This window comes from Culex quinquefasciatus, chromosome 1, assembly GCF_015732765.1.
Source record: "Culex quinquefasciatus strain JHB chromosome 1, VPISU_Cqui_1.0_pri_paternal, whole genome shotgun sequence".
In the NCBI taxonomy this organism is placed as follows: Eukaryota; Metazoa; Arthropoda; class Insecta; order Diptera; family Culicidae; genus Culex; species Culex quinquefasciatus.
Window position 1 is genome coordinate 105,399,923 of NC_051861.1, and position 20,774 is coordinate 105,420,696.

At 36.8% G+C, this 20,774-nt stretch overlaps 1 protein-coding gene across 1 annotated transcript; it reads left to right on the top strand.

The window, feature by feature from the left end:
* Positions 1-3,822: 3,822 nt before the first annotated feature.
* Positions 3,823-9,202, top strand: LOC119771006 (cell surface glycoprotein 1-like). Its single transcript, XM_038266471.1, has 3 exons — positions 3,823-3,866; positions 4,575-5,723; positions 8,992-9,202. The coding sequence occupies exons 1-3, from the start codon at positions 3,823-3,825 to the stop codon at positions 9,200-9,202; spliced, it is 1,404 nt and encodes a 467-aa protein (XP_038122399.1).
* Positions 9,203-20,774: the final 11,572 nt, after the last annotated feature.

A 20,774-nucleotide genomic window follows, 5' to 3' on the forward strand; every position in this document is an offset into this window, starting at 1 on the left:
CTTTGTTGATACGACCCTTAGTTGCTGAGATATTGCCACGCAAAGGTTAAAAAACAGGAAAATTATTTTTTTTTAAGTCTCACCCAAACAACCCACCATTTTCTAATGTCGATATCTCAGCAACTATAGGTCCGATTAACAATGTTAAAACATGAAACATTCGTAAAATTTTCCGATCTTTTCGAAAAAAATATTTTCAAAAATTTTAAATCAAGACATACATTTCGAATGGGCGTAATATTGAATGTTTGGCCCGTTTGAAATGTTAGTCTTGATTTTAAATATTTGAAAATATTTTTTTCGAAAAGATCGCAATATTTCACGAATGTTTCATGTTTTAACATTGTAAATCGGACCTATAGTTGCTGAGATATCGACATTAGAAAATTGTGGGTTGTTTGGGTGAGACATAAAAAACATCAATTTTCCTGTTTTTTAAACTTTGCATGGCAATATCTCAGCAACTATGGGTCGTATCAACAAAGTTCAATAATGCAAAATATAAAGAATTTTCTCAACTTTTCAAAAATATTTTTTTTAAAGGTGGGCAAACATGGGCAGTAATTTTAAAAAATGAAAAACTACGACTATTTTCAAAAAAGATACCTAAAAATGATTATAACTTGAAAACGGTGCACTTTATCAAAAATTCACTAAAGTATTTTTTGATTGCAAATTCGATTTTACATCGAAAAATGAATTTGAAAAATTTTTGCGACCAATATTTCGATTTTTTGAAAAAATCTGTATTGATTCAAAAAAACATAACTCGGTCAAAGATTTTTTTCCCATATTTGAAATTTCTGAAAAGTTGGCATTTTATGTCCTCTAAAACATATCAAAAAATAAAAAAAAAATAAAAATAGTGTTTTTTGCAAATCAAGTTTAAGTGACAAAAAGTTAAATTAAAAATCACGAAAAAAATTTTTCCGTGTATAATTTTTTTTCAGTGTTGTCCATATCCATACCTACAACTTTGCCGAAGATACCAAATCGTTCAATAAATTCCTTCAAAAGATACAGATTTTAAGATTTTCACATATCATTTTTGCTGCCAAATTTGTATGGACAATTATATGGACTAACTAATGATGCAAAATGGCTTCTTTGGGCATACACCAAAAAAGTTTCAGCCGGATTAAAAAATATAAAAAAATCGAATGACCGAAATCTCAGAGAATTGCTCTTCTGTATTTTTTTTTGAATAAAAGCGCATAACAATGCAGAAAGTGTTTTTTTTTGGTAGAGATGATTGGAATCCAAATTTCATTTCAATATTGATTTTTTATTAATATTGTTCTGTTGAGAAAATTGAACTTGAAAAAACCAGGAACGAGCAATGAAATTGGAATGCATCTTTAGTTAATGATATCAGGGTATTTAAGTGCAATCGACAAAACAATTAGTGTACAATTTAAACAAAATCAAAATAAATCAGATAAACACATTTTTGAAAGTCATCTTTTTTTTTAAATCAAGCTTTATTAATTTTATATGCAATACTAGTTTATTTATATGTTTTATTCAAAGAACCTAATTAAAATAATTCAAAGATATTTGTTTACTTTTTCAACTTTTATCAAGCATTCATTCTGGCCCGCCACATGCTTCAGAAAAATCAGATCTCAAGATGAGATGGACCGAATAGGCTAAAATTGGTACTCTCCAGGATCCCTTCGAAAGATTGGCTGCGCTAGGGTTTGACTAGATTAGATTAGAAATATCAATTCCGAAGTGCTTAAACAGAAAAAAAATCCACTGTAAATAGTTTCAAAAGTGGGTAATTCTCCGCCAACTCACACAGCAGTTGCCCCGACCCCTCTTCGATTTGCGTGAAACTTTGTCCTAAGGGGTAACTTTTGTCCCTGATCACGAATCCGAGGTCCGTTTTTTGATATCTCGTGACGGAGGGGCGGTACGACCCCTTCCATTTTTGCACATGCGAAAAAAGAGGTGTTTTTCAATAATTTGCAGCCTGAAACGGTGATGAGATAGAAATTTGGTGTCAAAGGGACTTTTGTGTAAAATTAGACGCCCGATTTGATGGCGTACTCAGAATTCCGAAAAAACGTATTTTTTCATCGAAAAAAACACTAAAAAAGTTTTAAAAATCCTCCCATTTTCCGTTACTCGACTGTAAAAAATTTTGGAACATGTCATTTAATGGGAAATTTAATGTACTTTTCGAATCTACATTGTCCCAGAAGGGTCATTTTTTCATTTAGAACAAAATTTTTCATTTTAAAATTTCGTGTTTTTTCTAACTTTGCAGGGTTATTTTTTAGAGTGTAACAATGTTCTACAAAGTTGTAGAGCAGACAATTACAAAAATTTTGATATATAGACATAAGGGGTTTGCTTATAAACATCACGAGTTATCGCGATTTCACGAAAAAAAAGTTTTGAAAAAGTTGGTCGTCATCGATCATGGCCGTTCATGGTCACCCGCGACAGACACGGACGACGAAACAAAGAGAAACGCAAAAAGTAACTTTTTCAAAACTTTTTTTCGTAAAATCGCGATAACTTGTGATGTTTATAAGCAAACCCCTTATGTCTATATATCAAAATTTTTGTAATTGTCTGCTCTACAACTTTGTAGAACATTGTTACACTCTAAAAAATAACCCTGCAAAGTTAGAAAACACGAAATTTTAAAATGAAAAATTTTGTTCTAAATGAAAAATGACCCTTCTGGGACAATGTAGATTCGAAAAGTACATTAAATTTCCCATTAAATGACATGTTCCAAAATTTTTACAGTCGAGTAACGGAAAATGGGAGGATTTTTAAACTTTTTAGTGTTTTTTCGATGAAAATACGTTTTTCGGAATTCTGAGTACGCCATCAAATCGGGCGTCTAATTTTACATAAAAGTCCCTTTGACACCAAATTTCTATCTCATCACCGTTTCAGGCTGCAAATTGTTGAAAAACACCTCTTTTTCGCATGTTCAAAATGGAAGGGTCGTACCGCCCTCCGTCACGAGATATCAAAAAACGGACCTCGGATTCGTGATCAGGGACAAAAGTTACCCCTTAGGACAAAGTTTCACGCAAATCGAAGAGGGGTCGGGGCAACTTTTCCCGATTTCGTGTGAGTTGGTAGAGAATTACCCAAGTATTATCGCAAACCAAGATGAAATATCATAATTTTGAAGCCCCAATTCGTTTTAATTTCTGTCCTTAGAACACCTCTGGACTCCATCAAACCCATCCAAAAACGGTAGATCCTAGTCCAGGTCCTAGGAAGCTTCCGTAATGATTCAAAAGCGAAGATAACGAAGAATGGAATCATTACCGATAAGAAAAAGTCCTCGTCCCCGTTCCGCTTCCGCTTACCTTGGATATGAAGGCAACAGATCCCTTACTTAATGCCATCAGGAGAAAAAAAAAGAAGCTTTTCGCTGAGTCATCATTTTATACCCAAAACGAGCTCCCTTTCCCGGTGCTGATGGCTCCACCAGGAAGGAATACGGAAGCACACCTGTCCCTAGTGTTTCCTTCTCGGAGAAGCTTTCTTTTTTTTCTGATCCGTATCTCAAGATAACCTTTTCGTCAAGCTCTTGAAGCTTTTTTTTTTCTTTTCTCCATTTTCCAGGAAAATCCTGCCCCTCTTTATGTAACCTAGATTTCTTCGTGGCCGCCGTCGCGGTATAAATCCGGTTCATGATGGGATTATGCCCTGGCCAGTGTGCACCGTAGAGTTGGAGAACTTATCTTATCTTGGAATCCGGAATAACGACCCCGTTCCGGAGGTTTTTCCCCCCATTTGGGCACTCACATTTGGCACCGGTTTCTCGTCAAATAAATATAAAGCCTCATGACGGCGTTTCTTGTGGAAAATCTGAACGACGCGAGGAAGTCGTTAGTGAGAAAAAAGATTATTTTTGAAGAATGTTACCACTCTGAAAGGCTTCTCACTTTAATAAATAAGTTGGTTTTTATTTTAAGATATAATTAATCAAACTTTTGAATGGTTTCGAAAACGTAATCACGGGGAAAGATTTTCACATTTTGAAGTCATAAATTTCGTCAAAAAGGTCAACAATTACAACAGCCAACCGGTACGTACATTCACCACCGTAGTTCCCTCTAATGCGATAGCAGCTAATCCCCGGGAGAGTCCTGGCCAAGTCTGGGAAGAAAAAAAAAAAACCATGCCAAATTGCAGCCCACTATTCATCATCTTTGATGGACCCCTCGGGACCTGTCGTCATCGCCCTCTTACACACAATATAAAGCGAACCAGAAGTCTCCCTCTTTTCTTCACCGTGTTGTTGTACCGATGTTCCGATAATTGCCGCACATTGTGCGCCGTGATGAAGTGTGCTGAACCGTCGGAGGGGACGGTAGCGTTGGAAAATAACACCACTACTTGTGTTTGCTGCTTCCTCCCACATGCTTGAAAATTTTCCTCCGACGACGAGGGGCTGACCGATTCTGCTGAGCCATGGTGGTGTCATTAATTTTTGCCTTTTGTTTTCCCTTTTTTGTCTGTCGGGGTACTTTCAGGCTTGAGATAGCTTTTACGGCAAGATTCCGGAGTGACAGTGAAAAAATTTGGGCGAAAAGGTCAGCGTCAGAGCCAGAACCAGAACCAGAACCAGAACCAGAACCAGAACCAGAACCAGAACCAGAACCAGAACCAGAACCAGAACCAGAACCAGAACCAGAACCAGAACCAGGACCAGAACCAGAACCAGAACCAGAACCAGAACCAGGACCAGAACCAGAACCAGAACCAGAACCAGAACCAGAACCAGAACCAGAACCAGAACCAGAACCAGAACCAGAACCAGAACCAGAACCAGAACCAGAACCAGAACCAGAACCAGAACCAGAACCAGAACCAGAACCAGAACCAGAACCAGAACCAGAACCAGAACCAGAACCAGAACCAGAACCAGAACCAGAACCAGAACCAGAACCAGAACCAGAACCAGAACCAGAACCAGAACCAGAACCAGAACCAGAACCAGAACCAGAACCAGAACCAGAACCAGAACCAGAACCAGAACCAGAACCAGAACCAGAACCAGGACCAGAACCAGAACCAGAACCAGAACCAGAACCAGGACCAGAACCAGAACCAGAACCAGAACCAGAACCAGAACCAGAACCAGAACCAGAACCAGAACCAGAACCAGAACCAGAACCAGAACCAGAACCAGAACCAGAACCAGAACCAGAACCAGAACCAGAACCAGAACCAGAACCAGAACCAGAACCAGAACCAGAACCAGAACCAGAACCAGAACCAGAACCAGAACCAGAACCAGAACCAGAACCAGAACCAGAACCAGAACCAGAACCAGAACCAGAACCAGAACCAGAACCAGAACCAGAACCAGAACCAGAACCAGACCCAGAACCAGAACCAGAACCAGAACCAGAACCAGAACCAGAACCAGAACCAGAACCAGAACCAGAACCAGAACCAGAACCAGAACCAGAACCAGAACCAGAACCAGAACCAGAACCAGAACCAGAACCAGAACCAGAACCAGAACCAGAACCAGAACCAGAACCAGAACCAGAACCAGAACCAGAACCAGAACCAGAACCAGAACCAGAACCAGAACCAGAACCAGAACCAGAACCAGAACCAGAACCAGAACCAGAACCAGAACCAGAACCAGAACCAGAACCAGAACCAGAACCAGAACCAGAACCAGAACCAGAACCAGAACCAGAACCAGAACCAGAACCAGAACCAGAACTGTGGGATTCGGCCAGCCACCAGAGAGAATCCCCAACACGGGAGTTGCATCCGCACGCTGCGACTGCGGAAATGGACTTGCCGCTGCTCGGTTGTTTACTGTGCTGACAGCTAGACCAAGAGTTGTGCGCAGTGTGTTCAGCCCTATGTTCAGCCCCAACCATTACAGCGACAGACATTACAAAGGGTCTATCTCATTATGGTAATCTAGTAACTCACATCCTCCTTCCTCTCTTAAAACTATCACTTAGGAGATTTACTAATGTATTAGATGAAAAAAAGTAGAAGGAACCAACGTCAAGTTTAAACTAGCATTCTCGAGATTCAAGTACAGCTCAACCCGTAAACAAACTTTAAGAACCCTACCGAAAGAATTTAACGGTTGGAAACGGGCACCATGATTGAAATGAACACAAACTCACTCATTTCACAATTTAATAAGTGAACTCTGCTATCTTGACAAATTGATACCCGTGTGCTCTCTTGTTTTATCCCAGCTAGATTAGTACAAAAGAGCACACCTCGAAATAGCATTCTTTTAAAATCCATGACACACCTATCTATCATCTTTCTATCTTTTCTTTTTATCTCCCAACTCAACACTCAAAACAGTGTCCCTGATATAAGGTCTAACTAACAGATATCGTTACCAAATAAAATTACTATTACTAATGTTATTGTATTGCTTATTGCGAGATAAAATCGCACTTCTCCTTCTCTGTGAGTGACAGGAGGTTAAAGACGCCGAACTACCGCGGTGTAAAAATCGGCAAGTTGAACTGAAATTCCGCGCTGATTTGGCTGTCAAGTTGATTTGTTTTCAATATTTTCCAAAAAGCGAGCTGAAAACTCAAGGCAACCTTTGACAACAGCCGAAAATTTGTTCTGCGGCTGTCATGCGGCCATTCTTCTGCGGTAATATCAGCGCGCCTGGACTCTAACTATTGACGCCCGCGATAATACTTTCTTTTATCCTGTGATTTTGTTTATAAAAAAACCTATCTTACAAATGACCATACAAATGTTGCATTATGTGTAACAGTGCGAATTCCGGAAGGCTTGAGAACTTATACCAAATGCACCCTACGAGGTATAATAAGTCACCTTGGCACTAGGACACCGTTCTCTCAAGCCATTCATCGTTTCTCAATTCTTTTATTCGGACTCAAACCAAAACAGCTAACAGTAGCAACGCTGGTGACAAACTCGAAGACTGTGCACAGCCTGTGCTGTGTTTTTGGCGGACATATCACCAGAACCTTTGTCCAACCTGACGTATTCAACCCACCGCCGAGCACGCAATATTTTTTTCGTGGTTAGTAAGAACCATGCTGACACAGTTCCGACAGCTATCACGTAACGGCTTTTATGTCGGTACCTACTTGCGGAAGTTCACGTCGTATTCACCTCATTCATGTTGTCCTGCAACTAGTTAATACAGTAATTTTCCACCCAAGACTTTTAAAAAACCCTGAAATTTCGTATTCTTTTCTACATATTGGACACAACGCAATTTTCCGGTCCGATTCGCAAACAGACATTTTCAAGTGACCTTCCCGATCGATTTGTAAACGAACATTGAATTTGCCAACATAAACTTTAACTACACAATCAGTCAAACTCGTAACGTAACTCGGCATTTAACAGTTCGGTTCAAACATTCTCATAGCGGCAGTTCCGGCCCGCAACCAGCCTGATTCGTAAACACACATTTCTTAGCTGTCTTCCCAGTTCGTCTCATAAACGAACATTTACAAGTGGCCTTCCCAGTTTGATTCGTAAACGAACACTTCCTTGAACCTCTCCATTCCACAATCAGTTCGATTCTTAAACAGACATATTCTAGTGGCCGTCCCAGTTCGATTCGTCATCGAACATTTCCGTCTGATTCGTAAACAGGCATTTCTTAGTGTCCGTTCCATTTCAATTCGTTAACGAACAATTCCGTCTGATTCGTAAACAGACATTTCCTAGTGGCCGTCCCAGTTCGATTCGTTAACGAACAATTCCATGCAGCCATCCTGTTCCGCTGCCCGTCTGATTCGTAAACAGACATTTACTAGTGGCCGTCCCAGTTCGATTCGTTAACGAACATTTCCGTCTGATTCGTAAATATACATATCCTAGTGGCCGTCCCAGTTCGATTCGTTAACGAACATTTCCGTCTGATTCGTAAACAGACATTTCCTAATGGCCGTCCCAGATCGATTCGTAAACGAACATTCCACGCTACAATCCTTCGGACCTTTCACATGTGATCGAAGGAGAATGGTAGGAGTGCTATTCGACCGTGCGTGAGTGCAAAGGTCCAGCAAACTGGTGGCAGCAAAGCGTGTTTGTATTCGGACATAGGCGAACCTGCCGCACGCTTGCTCGGTATCGTGATTTAGACTAACCAACCTCTCTCCTCTGATAGCACGTGTGCACACTCGAGTGACGAGTACGCGCCGACGCCACCGTGGTGAGCGACAACACTGTTGGACACTGACAGTACTTGCTAACCCCCTGCGGGGGTCCCTTCACGGAAAAAAAACATTTACCTTTAAAGTACTCTGTCATTTCACCATTTTTATTCAGCACATGGCCTTACCCAGATCCCCCTTTCTTGCAAGCCCATGTTTAGAAAATAAAAACAAAATTTTAATCTCGTGCTTCGCAAATTCAAACAAGATCTTCAAAAAATGATCGATTTCAACCTGCTGGATCGTCAAGGGTTAACCAGATATTTTATAAAAAAAATATCGTGAGCCATCCAGGGTTAGCTGTGCCTTTTTGGAATATTCGATAAGAAATATCCATTGTGGACCTGCCTCCCTCGTCTTTTCTCAGTCCGCTCCAAACTTTTCGTCGATGCAGAACACCAACACCACCAGAAAACAACACCCAGAAACTTACCACCACCAAGACGACGACAGCAAACTCTCCGTTTCCTCCCCGATGCAAAAATAATAAAAACCGAATTACACTCACTATTCCACGTGTTGGGGATTCTCCGTAGGTTGAAGCAGGTTCCGTCCTTTATCGCCGGGGTCCCGGAGATAATCCTGGCAGGATCGCCAATGTGGGATTCGGCCAGCCACCAGAGAGAATCCCCCACACTTGAGTTGCATCCGCACGCTGCGACTGCGGAAATGGACTTGCCGCTGCTCGGTTGTTTACTGTGCTGACAGCTAGACCAAGAGTTGTGCGCAGTGTGTTCAGCCCTATGTTCAGCCCCAACCATTACAGCGACAGACATTACAAAGGGTCTATCTCATTATGGTAATCTAGTAACTCACAAGAACCAGAACCAGAACCAGAACCAGAACCAGAACCAGAACCAGAACCAGAACCAGGACCAGAACCAGAACCAGAACCAGAACCAGAACCAGAACCAGGACCAGAACCAGAACCAGAACCAGGACCAGAACCAGAACCAGAACCAGAACCAGAACCAGAACCAGAACCAGAACCAGAACCAGAACCAGAACCAGATTCTTAGAGTCAGAGTTTCGAAGTCAGAATCAGATTCTCAGATTTAAAGTCTTGGAGTCAGAGTCTTAGAGTGAAGTATCTGAGTCAAATTCTTAAAAATAAAGTCACTGTCATTTGACTTTCAATTTCAGATTCTTAAGGTCAGAATCAGAATCTTGGAGTCTGAATCAGAATCTTGGAGTCAGAATCAAATCTTGGAATCAGACTAAGAATCTGGGACTCAGAATCAGAATCTTGAAGTCAGAATCAGAATCTTGGAGTCAGAATCACAATCGGAGTCAGAATCAGAATAGAGCTCAGAATCAGAATCTTGGAGTCAGCATCAGAATCTTGGAGTCAGAATCAGAATCTTGGAGTCAGAATCAGAAACTTGGAGTCAGAATCAGAATCGGAGTCAGAATCAAAATCGGAGTCATTCAGAGTCTTGGAGTCAAAATTAAAACCTTGGAGTCAGAATCAGAATCTTGGAGTCAGAATCAGAATCTTGGAGTCAGAATCAGAATCTTGGAGTCTGAATCAGAATCTTGGAGTCAGAATCAAATCTTGGAATCAGACTAAGAATCTGGGACTCAGAATCAGAATCTTGAAGTCAGAATCAGAATCTTGGAGTCAGAATCACAATCGGAGTCAGAATCAGAATAGAGCTCAGAATCAGAATCTTGGAGTCAGCATCAGAATCTTGGAGTCAGAATCAGAATCTTGGAGTCAGAATCAGAATCTTGGAGTCAGAATCAGAATCTTGGAGTCAGAATCAGAATCTTGGAGTCAGAATCAAATCTTGGAATCAGACTAAGAATCTGGGACTCAGAATCAGAATCTTGAAGTCAGAATCAGAATCTTGGAGTCAGAATCACAATCGGAGTCAGAATCAGAATAGAGCTCAGAATCAGAATCTTGGAGTCAGCATCAGAATCTTGGAGTCAGAATCAGAATCTTGGAGTCAGAATCAGAATCTTGGAGTCAGAATCAGAATCTTGGAGTCTGAATCAGAATCTTGGAGTCAGAATCAAATCTTGGAATCAGACTAAGAATCTGGGACTCAGAATCAGAATCTTGAAGTCAGAATCAGAATCTTGGAGTCAGAATCACAATCGGAGTCTGAATCAGAATAGAGCTCAGAATCAGAATCTTGGAGTCAGCATCAGAATCTTGGAGTCAGAATCAGAATCTTGGAGTCAGAATCAGAATCTTGGAGTCAGAATCAGAATCTTGGAGTCAGAATCAGAATCTTGGAGTCAGAATCAGAATCGGAGTCAGAATCAAAATCGGAGTCATTCAGAGTCTTGGAGTCAAAATTAAAACCTTGGAGTCAGAATCAGAATCTTGGATTCAGAATCTTGGAGTCAGAATCAGAATCTGGAAGTCTGAATCAGAATCAGAATCTTGGAGTCAGAATCAGAATCTTGGAGTCAGAATCAAATCTTGGAGCCAGAATCAAAATCAGAGGCAGAATCAAAATCGGAGTCAGAATCAGAATCTTGAAATCAGAATCAGAATCTTGGAGTTAGAATCAAATTTTGGAGTCAGAATCAAAATCGGAGTCAGAATCAGAATCGGATTAAGAATCAGGATCATGAAGTCAGAATCAGAATCTTGGAGTCAGAATCAGAATCTGGAAGTCAGAATCAAATCTTGGAGTCAGAATCAGAATCAGAATGTTGGAGTCAGAATCAGAATCTTGGAATCAGAATCAAATCTTGGAGTCAGAATCAAATCTTGGAGTCAGAATTAAAATCGGAATCAGAATCAGAATCTTGGAGTCAGAATCAGAATCTTGGAGTCAGAATCAGAATCTTGGAGTCAGAATCAGAATCTGGAAGTCAGAATCAAATCTTGGAGTCAGAATCAGAATCTTGGAGTCAGAATCAAATCTTGGAGTCAGAATCAAATCTTGGAGTCTGAATCAAAATCGGAATCAGAATCAAGTCTTGGAGTCAGAATAAGAATTGAAGTCAGAATCAGAATCAGTGTCAGAATCAGAATCGGAATCAGAATCAGAATCTTGGAGTCAGAATCAAATCTTGGAGTCAGAATCAGAATCGGATTCAGAATCAGAATCTTGGAGTCAAAATCATAATCTTGGAGTCAGAATCAGAATCTTGGAGTCAGAATCAGAATCTTGGAGTCAGAATCAGTATCTTGGAGTCAGAATCAGAATCTTGGAGTCAGAATCAGAATCTTGGAGTCAGAATCAGAATCTTGGAGTCAGAATCAGAATCTTGGAGTCAGAATCAGAATCTTGGAGTCTGAATCAGAATCTTGGAGTCAGAATCAGAATCTTGGAGTCAGAATCAGAATCTTGGAGTCAGAATCAGAATCTTGGAGTCAGAATCAAATCTTGGAGTCAGAATCAGAATCTTGGAGTCAGAATCATAATCTTGCAGTCAGAATCATAATCTTGCAGTCAGAATCAGAATCTTGGAGTCAGAATCAGAATCTTGGAGTTAGCATCAAATCTTGGAGCCAGAGCCAGATTTTCAGAGTCAGAACCAGATTTTACAAGTCAGAACCAGATTCTTAGAGTCAGAACTAGATTCTCAGAGTCAGAATTAGATTCTCAGAGTCAGAACCAAATTTTCAGAGTCAGAACCAGATTTTCAGAGTCAGAACCAGATTTTACAAGTCAAAACTAGATTCTTAGAGTCAGAACCAGATTGTCAGAGGCAGAATCAGATTCTTAGAGTCAGAACCAAACTTTCAGAGTCAGAACCAGATTGTCAGAGTCGAATACAAATTCTTAGAATCAAAACCAGATTCTTAGAATCAGAACCAGATTCTCAGAGTCAGAACCAGATTTTCAGAGTCAGAACCAGATACTCAGAGGCAGAACAGGATTCTCAAGATTCAAGATTCAAGATTCAAGATTCAAGATTCAAGATTCAAGATTCAAGATTCAAGATTCAAGATTCAAGATTCAAGATTCAAGATTCAAGATTCAAGATTCAAGATTCAAGATTCAAGATTCAAGATTCAAGATTCAAGATTCAAGATTCAAGATTCAAGATTCAAGATTCAAGATTCAAGATTCAAGATTCAAGATTCAAGATTCAAGATTCAAGATTCAAGATTCAAGATTCAAGATTCAAGATTCAAGATTCAAGATTCAAGATTCAAGATTCAAGATTCAAGATTCAAGATTCAAGATTCAAGATTCAAGATTCAAGATTCAAGATTCAAGATTCAAGATTCAAGATTCAAGATTCAAGATTCAAGATTCAAGATTCAAGATTCAAGATTCAAGATTCAAGATTCAATCTTGGATTCAGGAGTCAGGAGTCAGGAGCCAGGAGCCAGGAGTCAGGAGTCAAAAGTCAGAAGTCAGAAGTCAGGAGTCAGGAGTCAGGAGTCAGGAGTCAGGAGTCAGGAGTCAGGAGTCAGGAGTCAGGAGTCAGGAGTCAGGAGTCAGGAGTCAGGAGTCAGGAGTCAGGAGTCAGGAGTCAGGAGTCAGGAGTCAGGAGTCAGGAGTCAGGAGTCAGGAGTCAGGAGTCAGGAGTCAGGAGTCAGGAGTCAGGAGTCAGGAGTCAGGAGTCAGGAGTCAGAAGTCAGGAGTCAGGAGTCAGGATTCAGGAGTCAGGAGTAAATATTTCGCCCAGAAAAAAGACTTAAATTTTCATCCATTTTTTTTTGCTGTGTTAATTCGCCCCTCTTAACCACGAGGGATGATTTTATGAGGAAAACTGCATCGTAAAAGACACAAGGAAGCAGCCAGGAAAATTGCGCTTCCGGAAGAGAAGCCTCCAGGTCTCCGGTCTTAAGATTAAACTGCTGGCGCTTTGCTGCATAGTTTCTTTTCCTTCAACCTTTTATCTCGTTTTATTTTGCCTCAAACTCACATTGCGCCCGGGGAGGGGAAAGTGCCCCCTGGGAATATAATTTATGGACAAATTTACAATAAAATGTAATAAACAACAAGGGATGCGCATTATCCTGGAAATGGAGTTTAGTTACGTCCCTTCTTCTGCACAGTGGAAAGGCTCGACCGACTGGTTGTGTGTGTGATGTACAAAGGGGACAATCAGGACAGGAAAGCCGGAAATGTTAGAGGGCACTTTCGGTGGCCGCTTGATTTAGTTACGGTACACGTAGATGGAAATCGCACCAGCGGATGATAGGGTGAAAGTTTGGATGGCTGACGTGATTTCACATTGACAGGTGGAAATGTATTTTTTGTCTTAAAATAGATCTATTTATTCTTTGATAAATACTAAACTCTTAAAAAAGAGCATAGCAAGTTAGACCTGATAGTGTCTACACGAACAACAAGATCATCACAATTGAAATCCATATCAAGGACGATTCTTGTTGTCGCCATCGCTGCAATCTGATAAACAATAAAACCAACTATTTTACTGCTATCGAACCCGTAAACAAGAGTAAAGGATAAATATTGATAAAGCCAAACCGGCAATCTCATCTTTCCCTTCTGCTATCCGAGCCTTTCTGACCTCTAAAACTAATAATGCCTCCCTCCTTTACTTTTGGGTAGGACGGTTCATCCTTCGAATTGGGCGAGATTCGAGGGCCGCTTTTTTGCCCATCATCTGTGCCAAACTCGTAAAACGTAGTGAAGTGCCATTACAGTAAACATTTCTGGGCCACATTGGGTTCGTTTGTGGGTCTGCTCTGTACTGTCCCAGCTTATTATGGAGAATATTTTGAGTAATTCTCAGAAGGTCAACTTCATGAAATTGAGCTTATATTTTAGAATTCAAAAAGGTGTCCAAAATGCTTATTATCATTGTTTTTTGGTTTAAAACTAATGTTCAATTGCAAAAACTTCATCAACTGATCCTGCTCACTTGATCCCATCACTCACAAACTCAACAGGAAAAGCACTTTTCCTCCTTGCATTATACCTAAGCTACGCTTTCCTAGTCAAGCCTTAAAAAACCAGGTCAAAAGTAAAGCTCAAAAAGCTTGACCCTTTCTACTTTTTTGTTCATCCTACAACCAAGATTGTTATCCAACATGGCTTGTTTTTTGTTTTTTGGTATCTCAACCCAAAAAAAAAGTATCCAGTTTCCATCATGCTTATGGCATTTTTTTTCTCCAGGTTCTTTCTCGTTAAACGTGAGTTGTTCACATGCCTAGAAGAGTTCTTAAAGGAAAAAAAAATACTCGACAATGATGCTTAAGCAGAGCTAACCTTCTCTGAGCATCGATGGTTTAACGAGCTTGAAGGATATCAATTACCCTAACGCGCCGGGAAGCGTTTTTGACGACCTGTTGACAGTTTCGTTTGGGCGTAAAAAGATGAGTTTGGGCCGAGGAAGCCCTCCGGAGGTTAATCAATTATTAAACAACAGCCCAACCTAACCTAACCTCGAAACTCTGGTGGTGGGATTCAAATGATGCGGAGAAATTTCCGTTTTTGCTTTCTCTTTTTTTTCATTTCTCGGAACTGATCCTGCTGAGGGGGGGGAAAGGCAGCAAGGTGCAGGTGAAATCAATATTTTGACAAGGTGATAACAGGACGGATTGATTGAAGGGTTTCCCAGGCTCTTCTCGAATGCCTGGATGGTTATCCGGACGATTCCCAGTTGATGGATGGATGGCCAAATGGTCGTTTCGATGTTCTTTGGACTGTTGGACATGGATCGTTTCAGGTGAGCGAGTGTCCGGGCTCGGATATGGATGAGTTGTGACCAATTTGGCTTTTTGAAGTTTGATTTTTTTTTTCAAACTAGGTTCCGTTATGATATGATGATGATATCTTTTTTCTGAAATTATACTTTTCTGATTCCTATTTTATGTAAAACAGTTATTGATCATTTTAAATTTTCATCAAATACTAATCAACAAATTAACAAAGTAACAAATTAACAAATTAACAAATTAACAAATTAAAAAATTAACAAGTTAACAAATTAACAAATTAACAAATTAACAAATTAACAAATTAACAAATTAACAAATTAACAAATTAACAAATTAACAAATTAACAAATTAACAAATTAACAAATTAACAAATTAACAAATTAACAAATTAACAAATTAACAAATTAACAAATTAACAAATTAACAAATTAACAAATTAACAAATTAACAAATTAACAAATAAACAAATTAACAAATTAACAAATTAACAAATTAACAAATCAACAAATTAACAAATCAACAAATTAACAAATAACAAATTAACAAATTAACAAATTAACAAATTAACAAATTAACAAATTAACAAATTAACAAATTAACAAATTAACAAATTAACAAATTAACAAATTAACAAATTAACAAATTAACAAATTAACAAATTAACAAATTAACAAATTAACAAATTAACAAATTAACAAATTAACAAATTAACAAATTAACAAATTAACAAATTAACAAATTAACAAATTAACAAATTAACAAATTAACAAATTAACAAATTAACAAATTAACAAATTAACAAATTAACAAATTAACAAATTAACAAATTAGCAAATTAACAAATTAACAAATTAACAAATTAACAAATTAACAAATTAACAAATTAACAAATTAACAAATTAACAAATTAACAAATTAACAAATTAACAAATTAACAAATTAACAAATTAACAAATTAACAAATTAACAAATTAACAAATTAACAAATTAACAAATTAACAAATTAACAAATTAACAAATTAACAAATTAACAAATTAACAAATTAACAAATAAACAAATTAACAAATTAACAAATTAACAAATTAACAAATCAACAAATTAACAAATCAACAAATTAACAAATAACAAATTAACAAATTAACAAATTAACAAATTAACAAATTAACAAATTAACAAATTAACAAATTAACAAATTAACAAATTAACAAATTAACAAATTAACAAATTAACAAATTAACAAATTAACAAATTAACAAATTAACAAATTAACAAATTAACAAATTAACAAATTAACAAATTAACAAATTAACAAATTAACAAATTAACAAATTAACAAATTAACAAATTAACAAATTAACAAATTAACAAATTAACAAATTAACAAATTAACAAATTAACAAATTAACAAATTAACAAATTAACAAATTAACAAATTAACAAATTAACAAATTAACAAATTAACAAATTAACAAATTAACAAATTAACAAATTAACAAATTAACAAATTAACAAATTAACAAATTAACAAATTAACAAATAAACAAATTAACAAATTAACAAATTAACAAATAACAAATTAACAAATTAACAAATTAACAAATTAACAAATTAACAAATTAACAAATTAACAAATTAACAAATTAACAAATTAACAAATTAACAAATTAACAAATTAACAAATTAACAAATTAACAAATTAACAAATTAACAAATTAACAAATTAACAAATTAACAAATAAACAAATTAACAAATTAACAAATTAACAAATTAACAAATTAACAAATTAACAAATTAACAAATTAACAAATTAACAAATTAACAAATTAACAAATTAACAAATTAACAAATTAACAAATTAACAAATTAACAAATTAACAAATTAACAAATTAACAAATTAACAAATTAACAAATTAACAAATTAACAAATTAACAAATTAACAAATTAACAAATTAACAAATTAACAAATTAACAAATTAACAAATTAACAAATTAACAAATAAACAAATTAACAAATTAACAAATTAACAAATAACAAATTAACAAATTAACAAATTAACAAATTAACAAATTAACAAATTAACAAATTAACAAATTAACAAATTAACAAATTAACAAATTAACAAATTAACAAATTAACAAATTAACAAATTAACAAATTAACAAATTAACAAATTAACAAATTAACAAATAAACAAATTAACAAATTAACAAATTAACAAATTAACAAATTAACAAATTAACAAATTAACAAATTAACAAATTAACAAATTAACAAATTAACAAATTAACAAATTAACAAATTAACAAATTAACAAATTAACAAATTAACAAATTAACAAATTAACAAATTAACAAATTAACAAATTAACAAATTAACAAATTAACAAATTAACAAATTAACAAATTAACAAATTAACAAATTAACAAATTAACAAATTAACAAATTAACAAATTAACAAATTAACAAATTAACAAATTAACAAATTATTAAATTAACAAATTAAAAAATTAAGATATAAGTAAAACCAGTTAAATTGCCTGATTGAAATTGTTTTTTTTTGCTGAAATTGAAATTTGTTGAAAGATTATCATTAAATATTGTAAACATAAATACTAATAAGAACATTTATGACTGCTAAAGCTTGCATTCTTTTTGCTGTCGTTAATCGTCCTTACATTACTCCAAAGCACATGACCATTCCTGCAGGCAAGAAGAAGTCAAAAACAAGATCATTCAAAACATATAGTACCAAATCGAAGGCATAAAAACATAAATTATTCCCCGCTGTTTAAAGGTTCTGTGTGTTCCGGCGCGTTCTTGTACCCTTTTTCGCGATTTCTTCCCTGTGCCTTCTCGATGCACGCGCGCTCGCCCAATTCTTCCTCAGTTTTTTTTAAGACCGCGGTGGTCCCCATTCACCTTGGTCAGAGTTCTTCTTTTTTGCAGATATGCACGCGGGGTCTTCAGTTAAGGGTCCATCATCATCATCATTATTGTTATTATTACCCTCTCCAGCGCGGAGACTTCGATTCCTTGCCTACCTTGGAATCAGAGTTGTTGGGGTCGTAAAATCATATAGGGTGGAAGGGTTGCCAGCTACTTGAGTCCAAAAGTATCCTTTTGTACAAACTATTTCAAGTTTGAGCAACTTCAGCATTGAACATAATCAAAAAACCGGCAACACTGCCACGCGCAAAAAATCAGATCTTTATGAGAACTATTAAGCCTGGTCCCAGTTCTGCCTGATATCAACTCAACTGGGTTTCCCTTTCCACGAATCACGTTCTGGAATCTAGCAAGAACCGCACAAGGTAGAAGATCGGACCTTCAGAACCGTCGGAACCTGCGAGCACCAGTGCACCAAGAACATCCCGAGTCGAGTTTTGAATGATGGTTATAAATATACTTTAATGACATATTATTTTAATTGTGGAGTAATCAAAATATTTGCACAGAGGTGGACCGGGGGGTGATGTAGTGCCCCGGCTCGGACATGACAGTAAACGGGTGATGTAGAGCTAGCTGTTGGTTGTAAGGCTGCTGCTGCTGCTGGCGGTGAAGTGGGACTTGTTGGCATTTTGAGTCAATAAACTTGCCAGGTTTTTGCAACGTGCTGCAACACAACACTTGAATCAGTTGCTGATTTCTTGCCAAGAATGTTGTGGAGGTTGTTACTATTAAAATGATTGATTTCCAGAAAAAAACAATTTAAACATTTTAACTAAAAAAATCAAGAACAAAATTTAAAATTTAATTTGTTAATTTGTTAATTTGTTAATTTGTTAATTTGTTAATTTGTTAATTTGTTAATTTGTTAATTTGTTAATTTGTTAATTTGTTAATTTGTTAATTTGTTAATTTGTTAATTTGTTAATTTGTTAATTTGTAAATTTGTTAATAAAAATAAAATTTGCGAAAGTTTATTAAGTGTCTTTCAACACGAATCCAGCATAATTCAGCTTTAATACCAGAAAAAAAAGAGTGACGTTTGTATCCTTTGATGAAACTTTCACAAGGACGTTCCAAATAATACAAAAATCCACTAACGACATTTTTAATTTCGCTGGCTTCCAAAAAAAAAAAATACAGGCATCACTCAACTCCGGGGTGAAAACCTTTTGATGAGGTGCACTTTCATCATTAAATTTGCAAATTTCACCGCACACACGTAAAAAATGAGCAGGTACCACTTTGGTGAGGCAAAAAAAAGAGGATGATCCATTTCACTGCTGAATATTCAACGCTCTCCGGAAGCTGCTGGCAGCACTGCACACTGGAAAGAAGAAGAAGGTTGGATTATGGCACATACACTCTGGTAGAGGTTTTGCATTTTTGTGTTTGTTCTGTTATTTGCAGCAAATGTAAGCTAATTGGCAGTATATCCTTGCTCATCCTGAACATCCGGATCAGACGAAGCACCGAAGGCAGGGCTTATTTGCCAGTAAACTGGATGAGTGTACTTTTGAAGTGCTAATTAGGCTTACCTGTGGGACATGTTCGATCATATTTCCTTGCTGGCAAATCCCTCATGTTGGCAGGGATAACACGTTCGTTCATTTATTTAATTTGCGTTCTATCGACGAAGACGAAACGAGAGCTCTGAACCTGTAATGGAAGATTTGCACTTATTCATCCGTGCAGCATGGATCGGAAGAGCTTTGGCCTTTCCATAGGGAGCGGAGTGCACTCGAGTTATTGCTCAATGGAAGGTGCATGTGATAATATGATTAAAAATTCATTACGATTTTTTTAATCAAGCTGGAAGTTTGTCGACTCTCTAAAAATATAAAAAATCACAAATTTACAAATCAGCAAAATAACTCCAAACTAAACATATTTCATCTCATATAATTTGTGTGTGTGTGAAATGCTTTACATAAAACCGTAGTTTTCTGTCACAAATTCGTTCAGAGTCATCCCCCATGAAAATCTTCATCACCACCATTCAGTTATAACGAAATTAATTGCATCCTACTGTACAACAGTTAAGGCATCACACTCTTCTTCAAAGCTGCCCACCAGCGATTTAAAACTCTCTCCCTCTCCTCACAGCAAAACCCTACAAATTGGCGCACTGTTTGACGCGCGCCGTGTTTGGAGAGCTAAACTTTTTTCATTATCCTCTGGGATGAAAAGTTTTCAGTCTCCGGAGGAGAGCATCCCAGTTTTTTTACCGTACTACCTCCGACCGGATGTTGTAACAAAATTGGATTACCATCCATTCTCCTCCTTACGAGCGGCAGGGCTTTACCTGCAACAAACGCCGAGGTTGCGGACAAAAGACTCGATCTACCTGTTGTGTTGGCTCATAGGATGATGATGATGGCGGTAAGCTCTTCCTTCTTTAACTATGTAACGACTTTTTTTTTATTGCTGCAGGAGGAAGGTCCACCCTTAGGATAGAGGGTGTTTTGTTTGAAAAATTGGTCACAAAAAATATGTGTTATTCATTCTCATTCTCATTCTCATTCTCATTCTCATTCTCATTCTCATTCTCATTCTCATTCTCATTCTCATTCTCATTCTCATTCTCATTCTCATTCTCATTCTCATTCTCATTCTCATTCTCATTCTCATTCTCATTCTCATTCTCATTCTCATTCTCATTCTCATTCTCATTCTCATTCTCATTCTCATTCTCATTCTCATTCTCATTCTCATTCTCATTCTCATTCTCATTCTCATTCTCATTCTCATTCTCATTCTCATTCTCATTCTCATTCTCATTCTCATTCTCATTCTCATTCTCATTCTCATTCTCATTCTCATTCTCATTCTCATTCTCATTCTCATTCTCATTCTCATTCTCATTCTCATTCTCATTCTCATTCTCATTCTCATTCTCATTCTCATTCTCTTTTTAATTTTTGAGAAAAAAATCCAAAGCAAAATGTTTGTTGCATTTGTCGCATTTGTCATTTTTGTCATTTTTGTCATTTTTGTCATTTTTGTCATTTTTGTCATTTTTGTCATTT

What these genes read in the sequence shown, in the direction of transcription:
- LOC119771006 (XM_038266471.1), top strand. Translation starts at nt 3,823, where the DNA reads ATGACGGCGTTTCTTGTGGAAAATCTGAACGACGCGAGGAAGTC. An exon ending in CTGAACGACGCGAGGAAGTC is followed by an intron (nt 3,867 to 4,574) that starts GTTAGTGAGAAA and finishes TTGGGCGAAAAG; the next exon opens with GTCAGCGTCAGAGCCAGAAC. An exon ending in CCAGAACCAGAACCAGAACT is followed by an intron (nt 5,724 to 8,991) that starts GTGGGATTCGGC and finishes ATGGTAATCTAG; the next exon opens with TAACTCACAAGAACCAGAAC.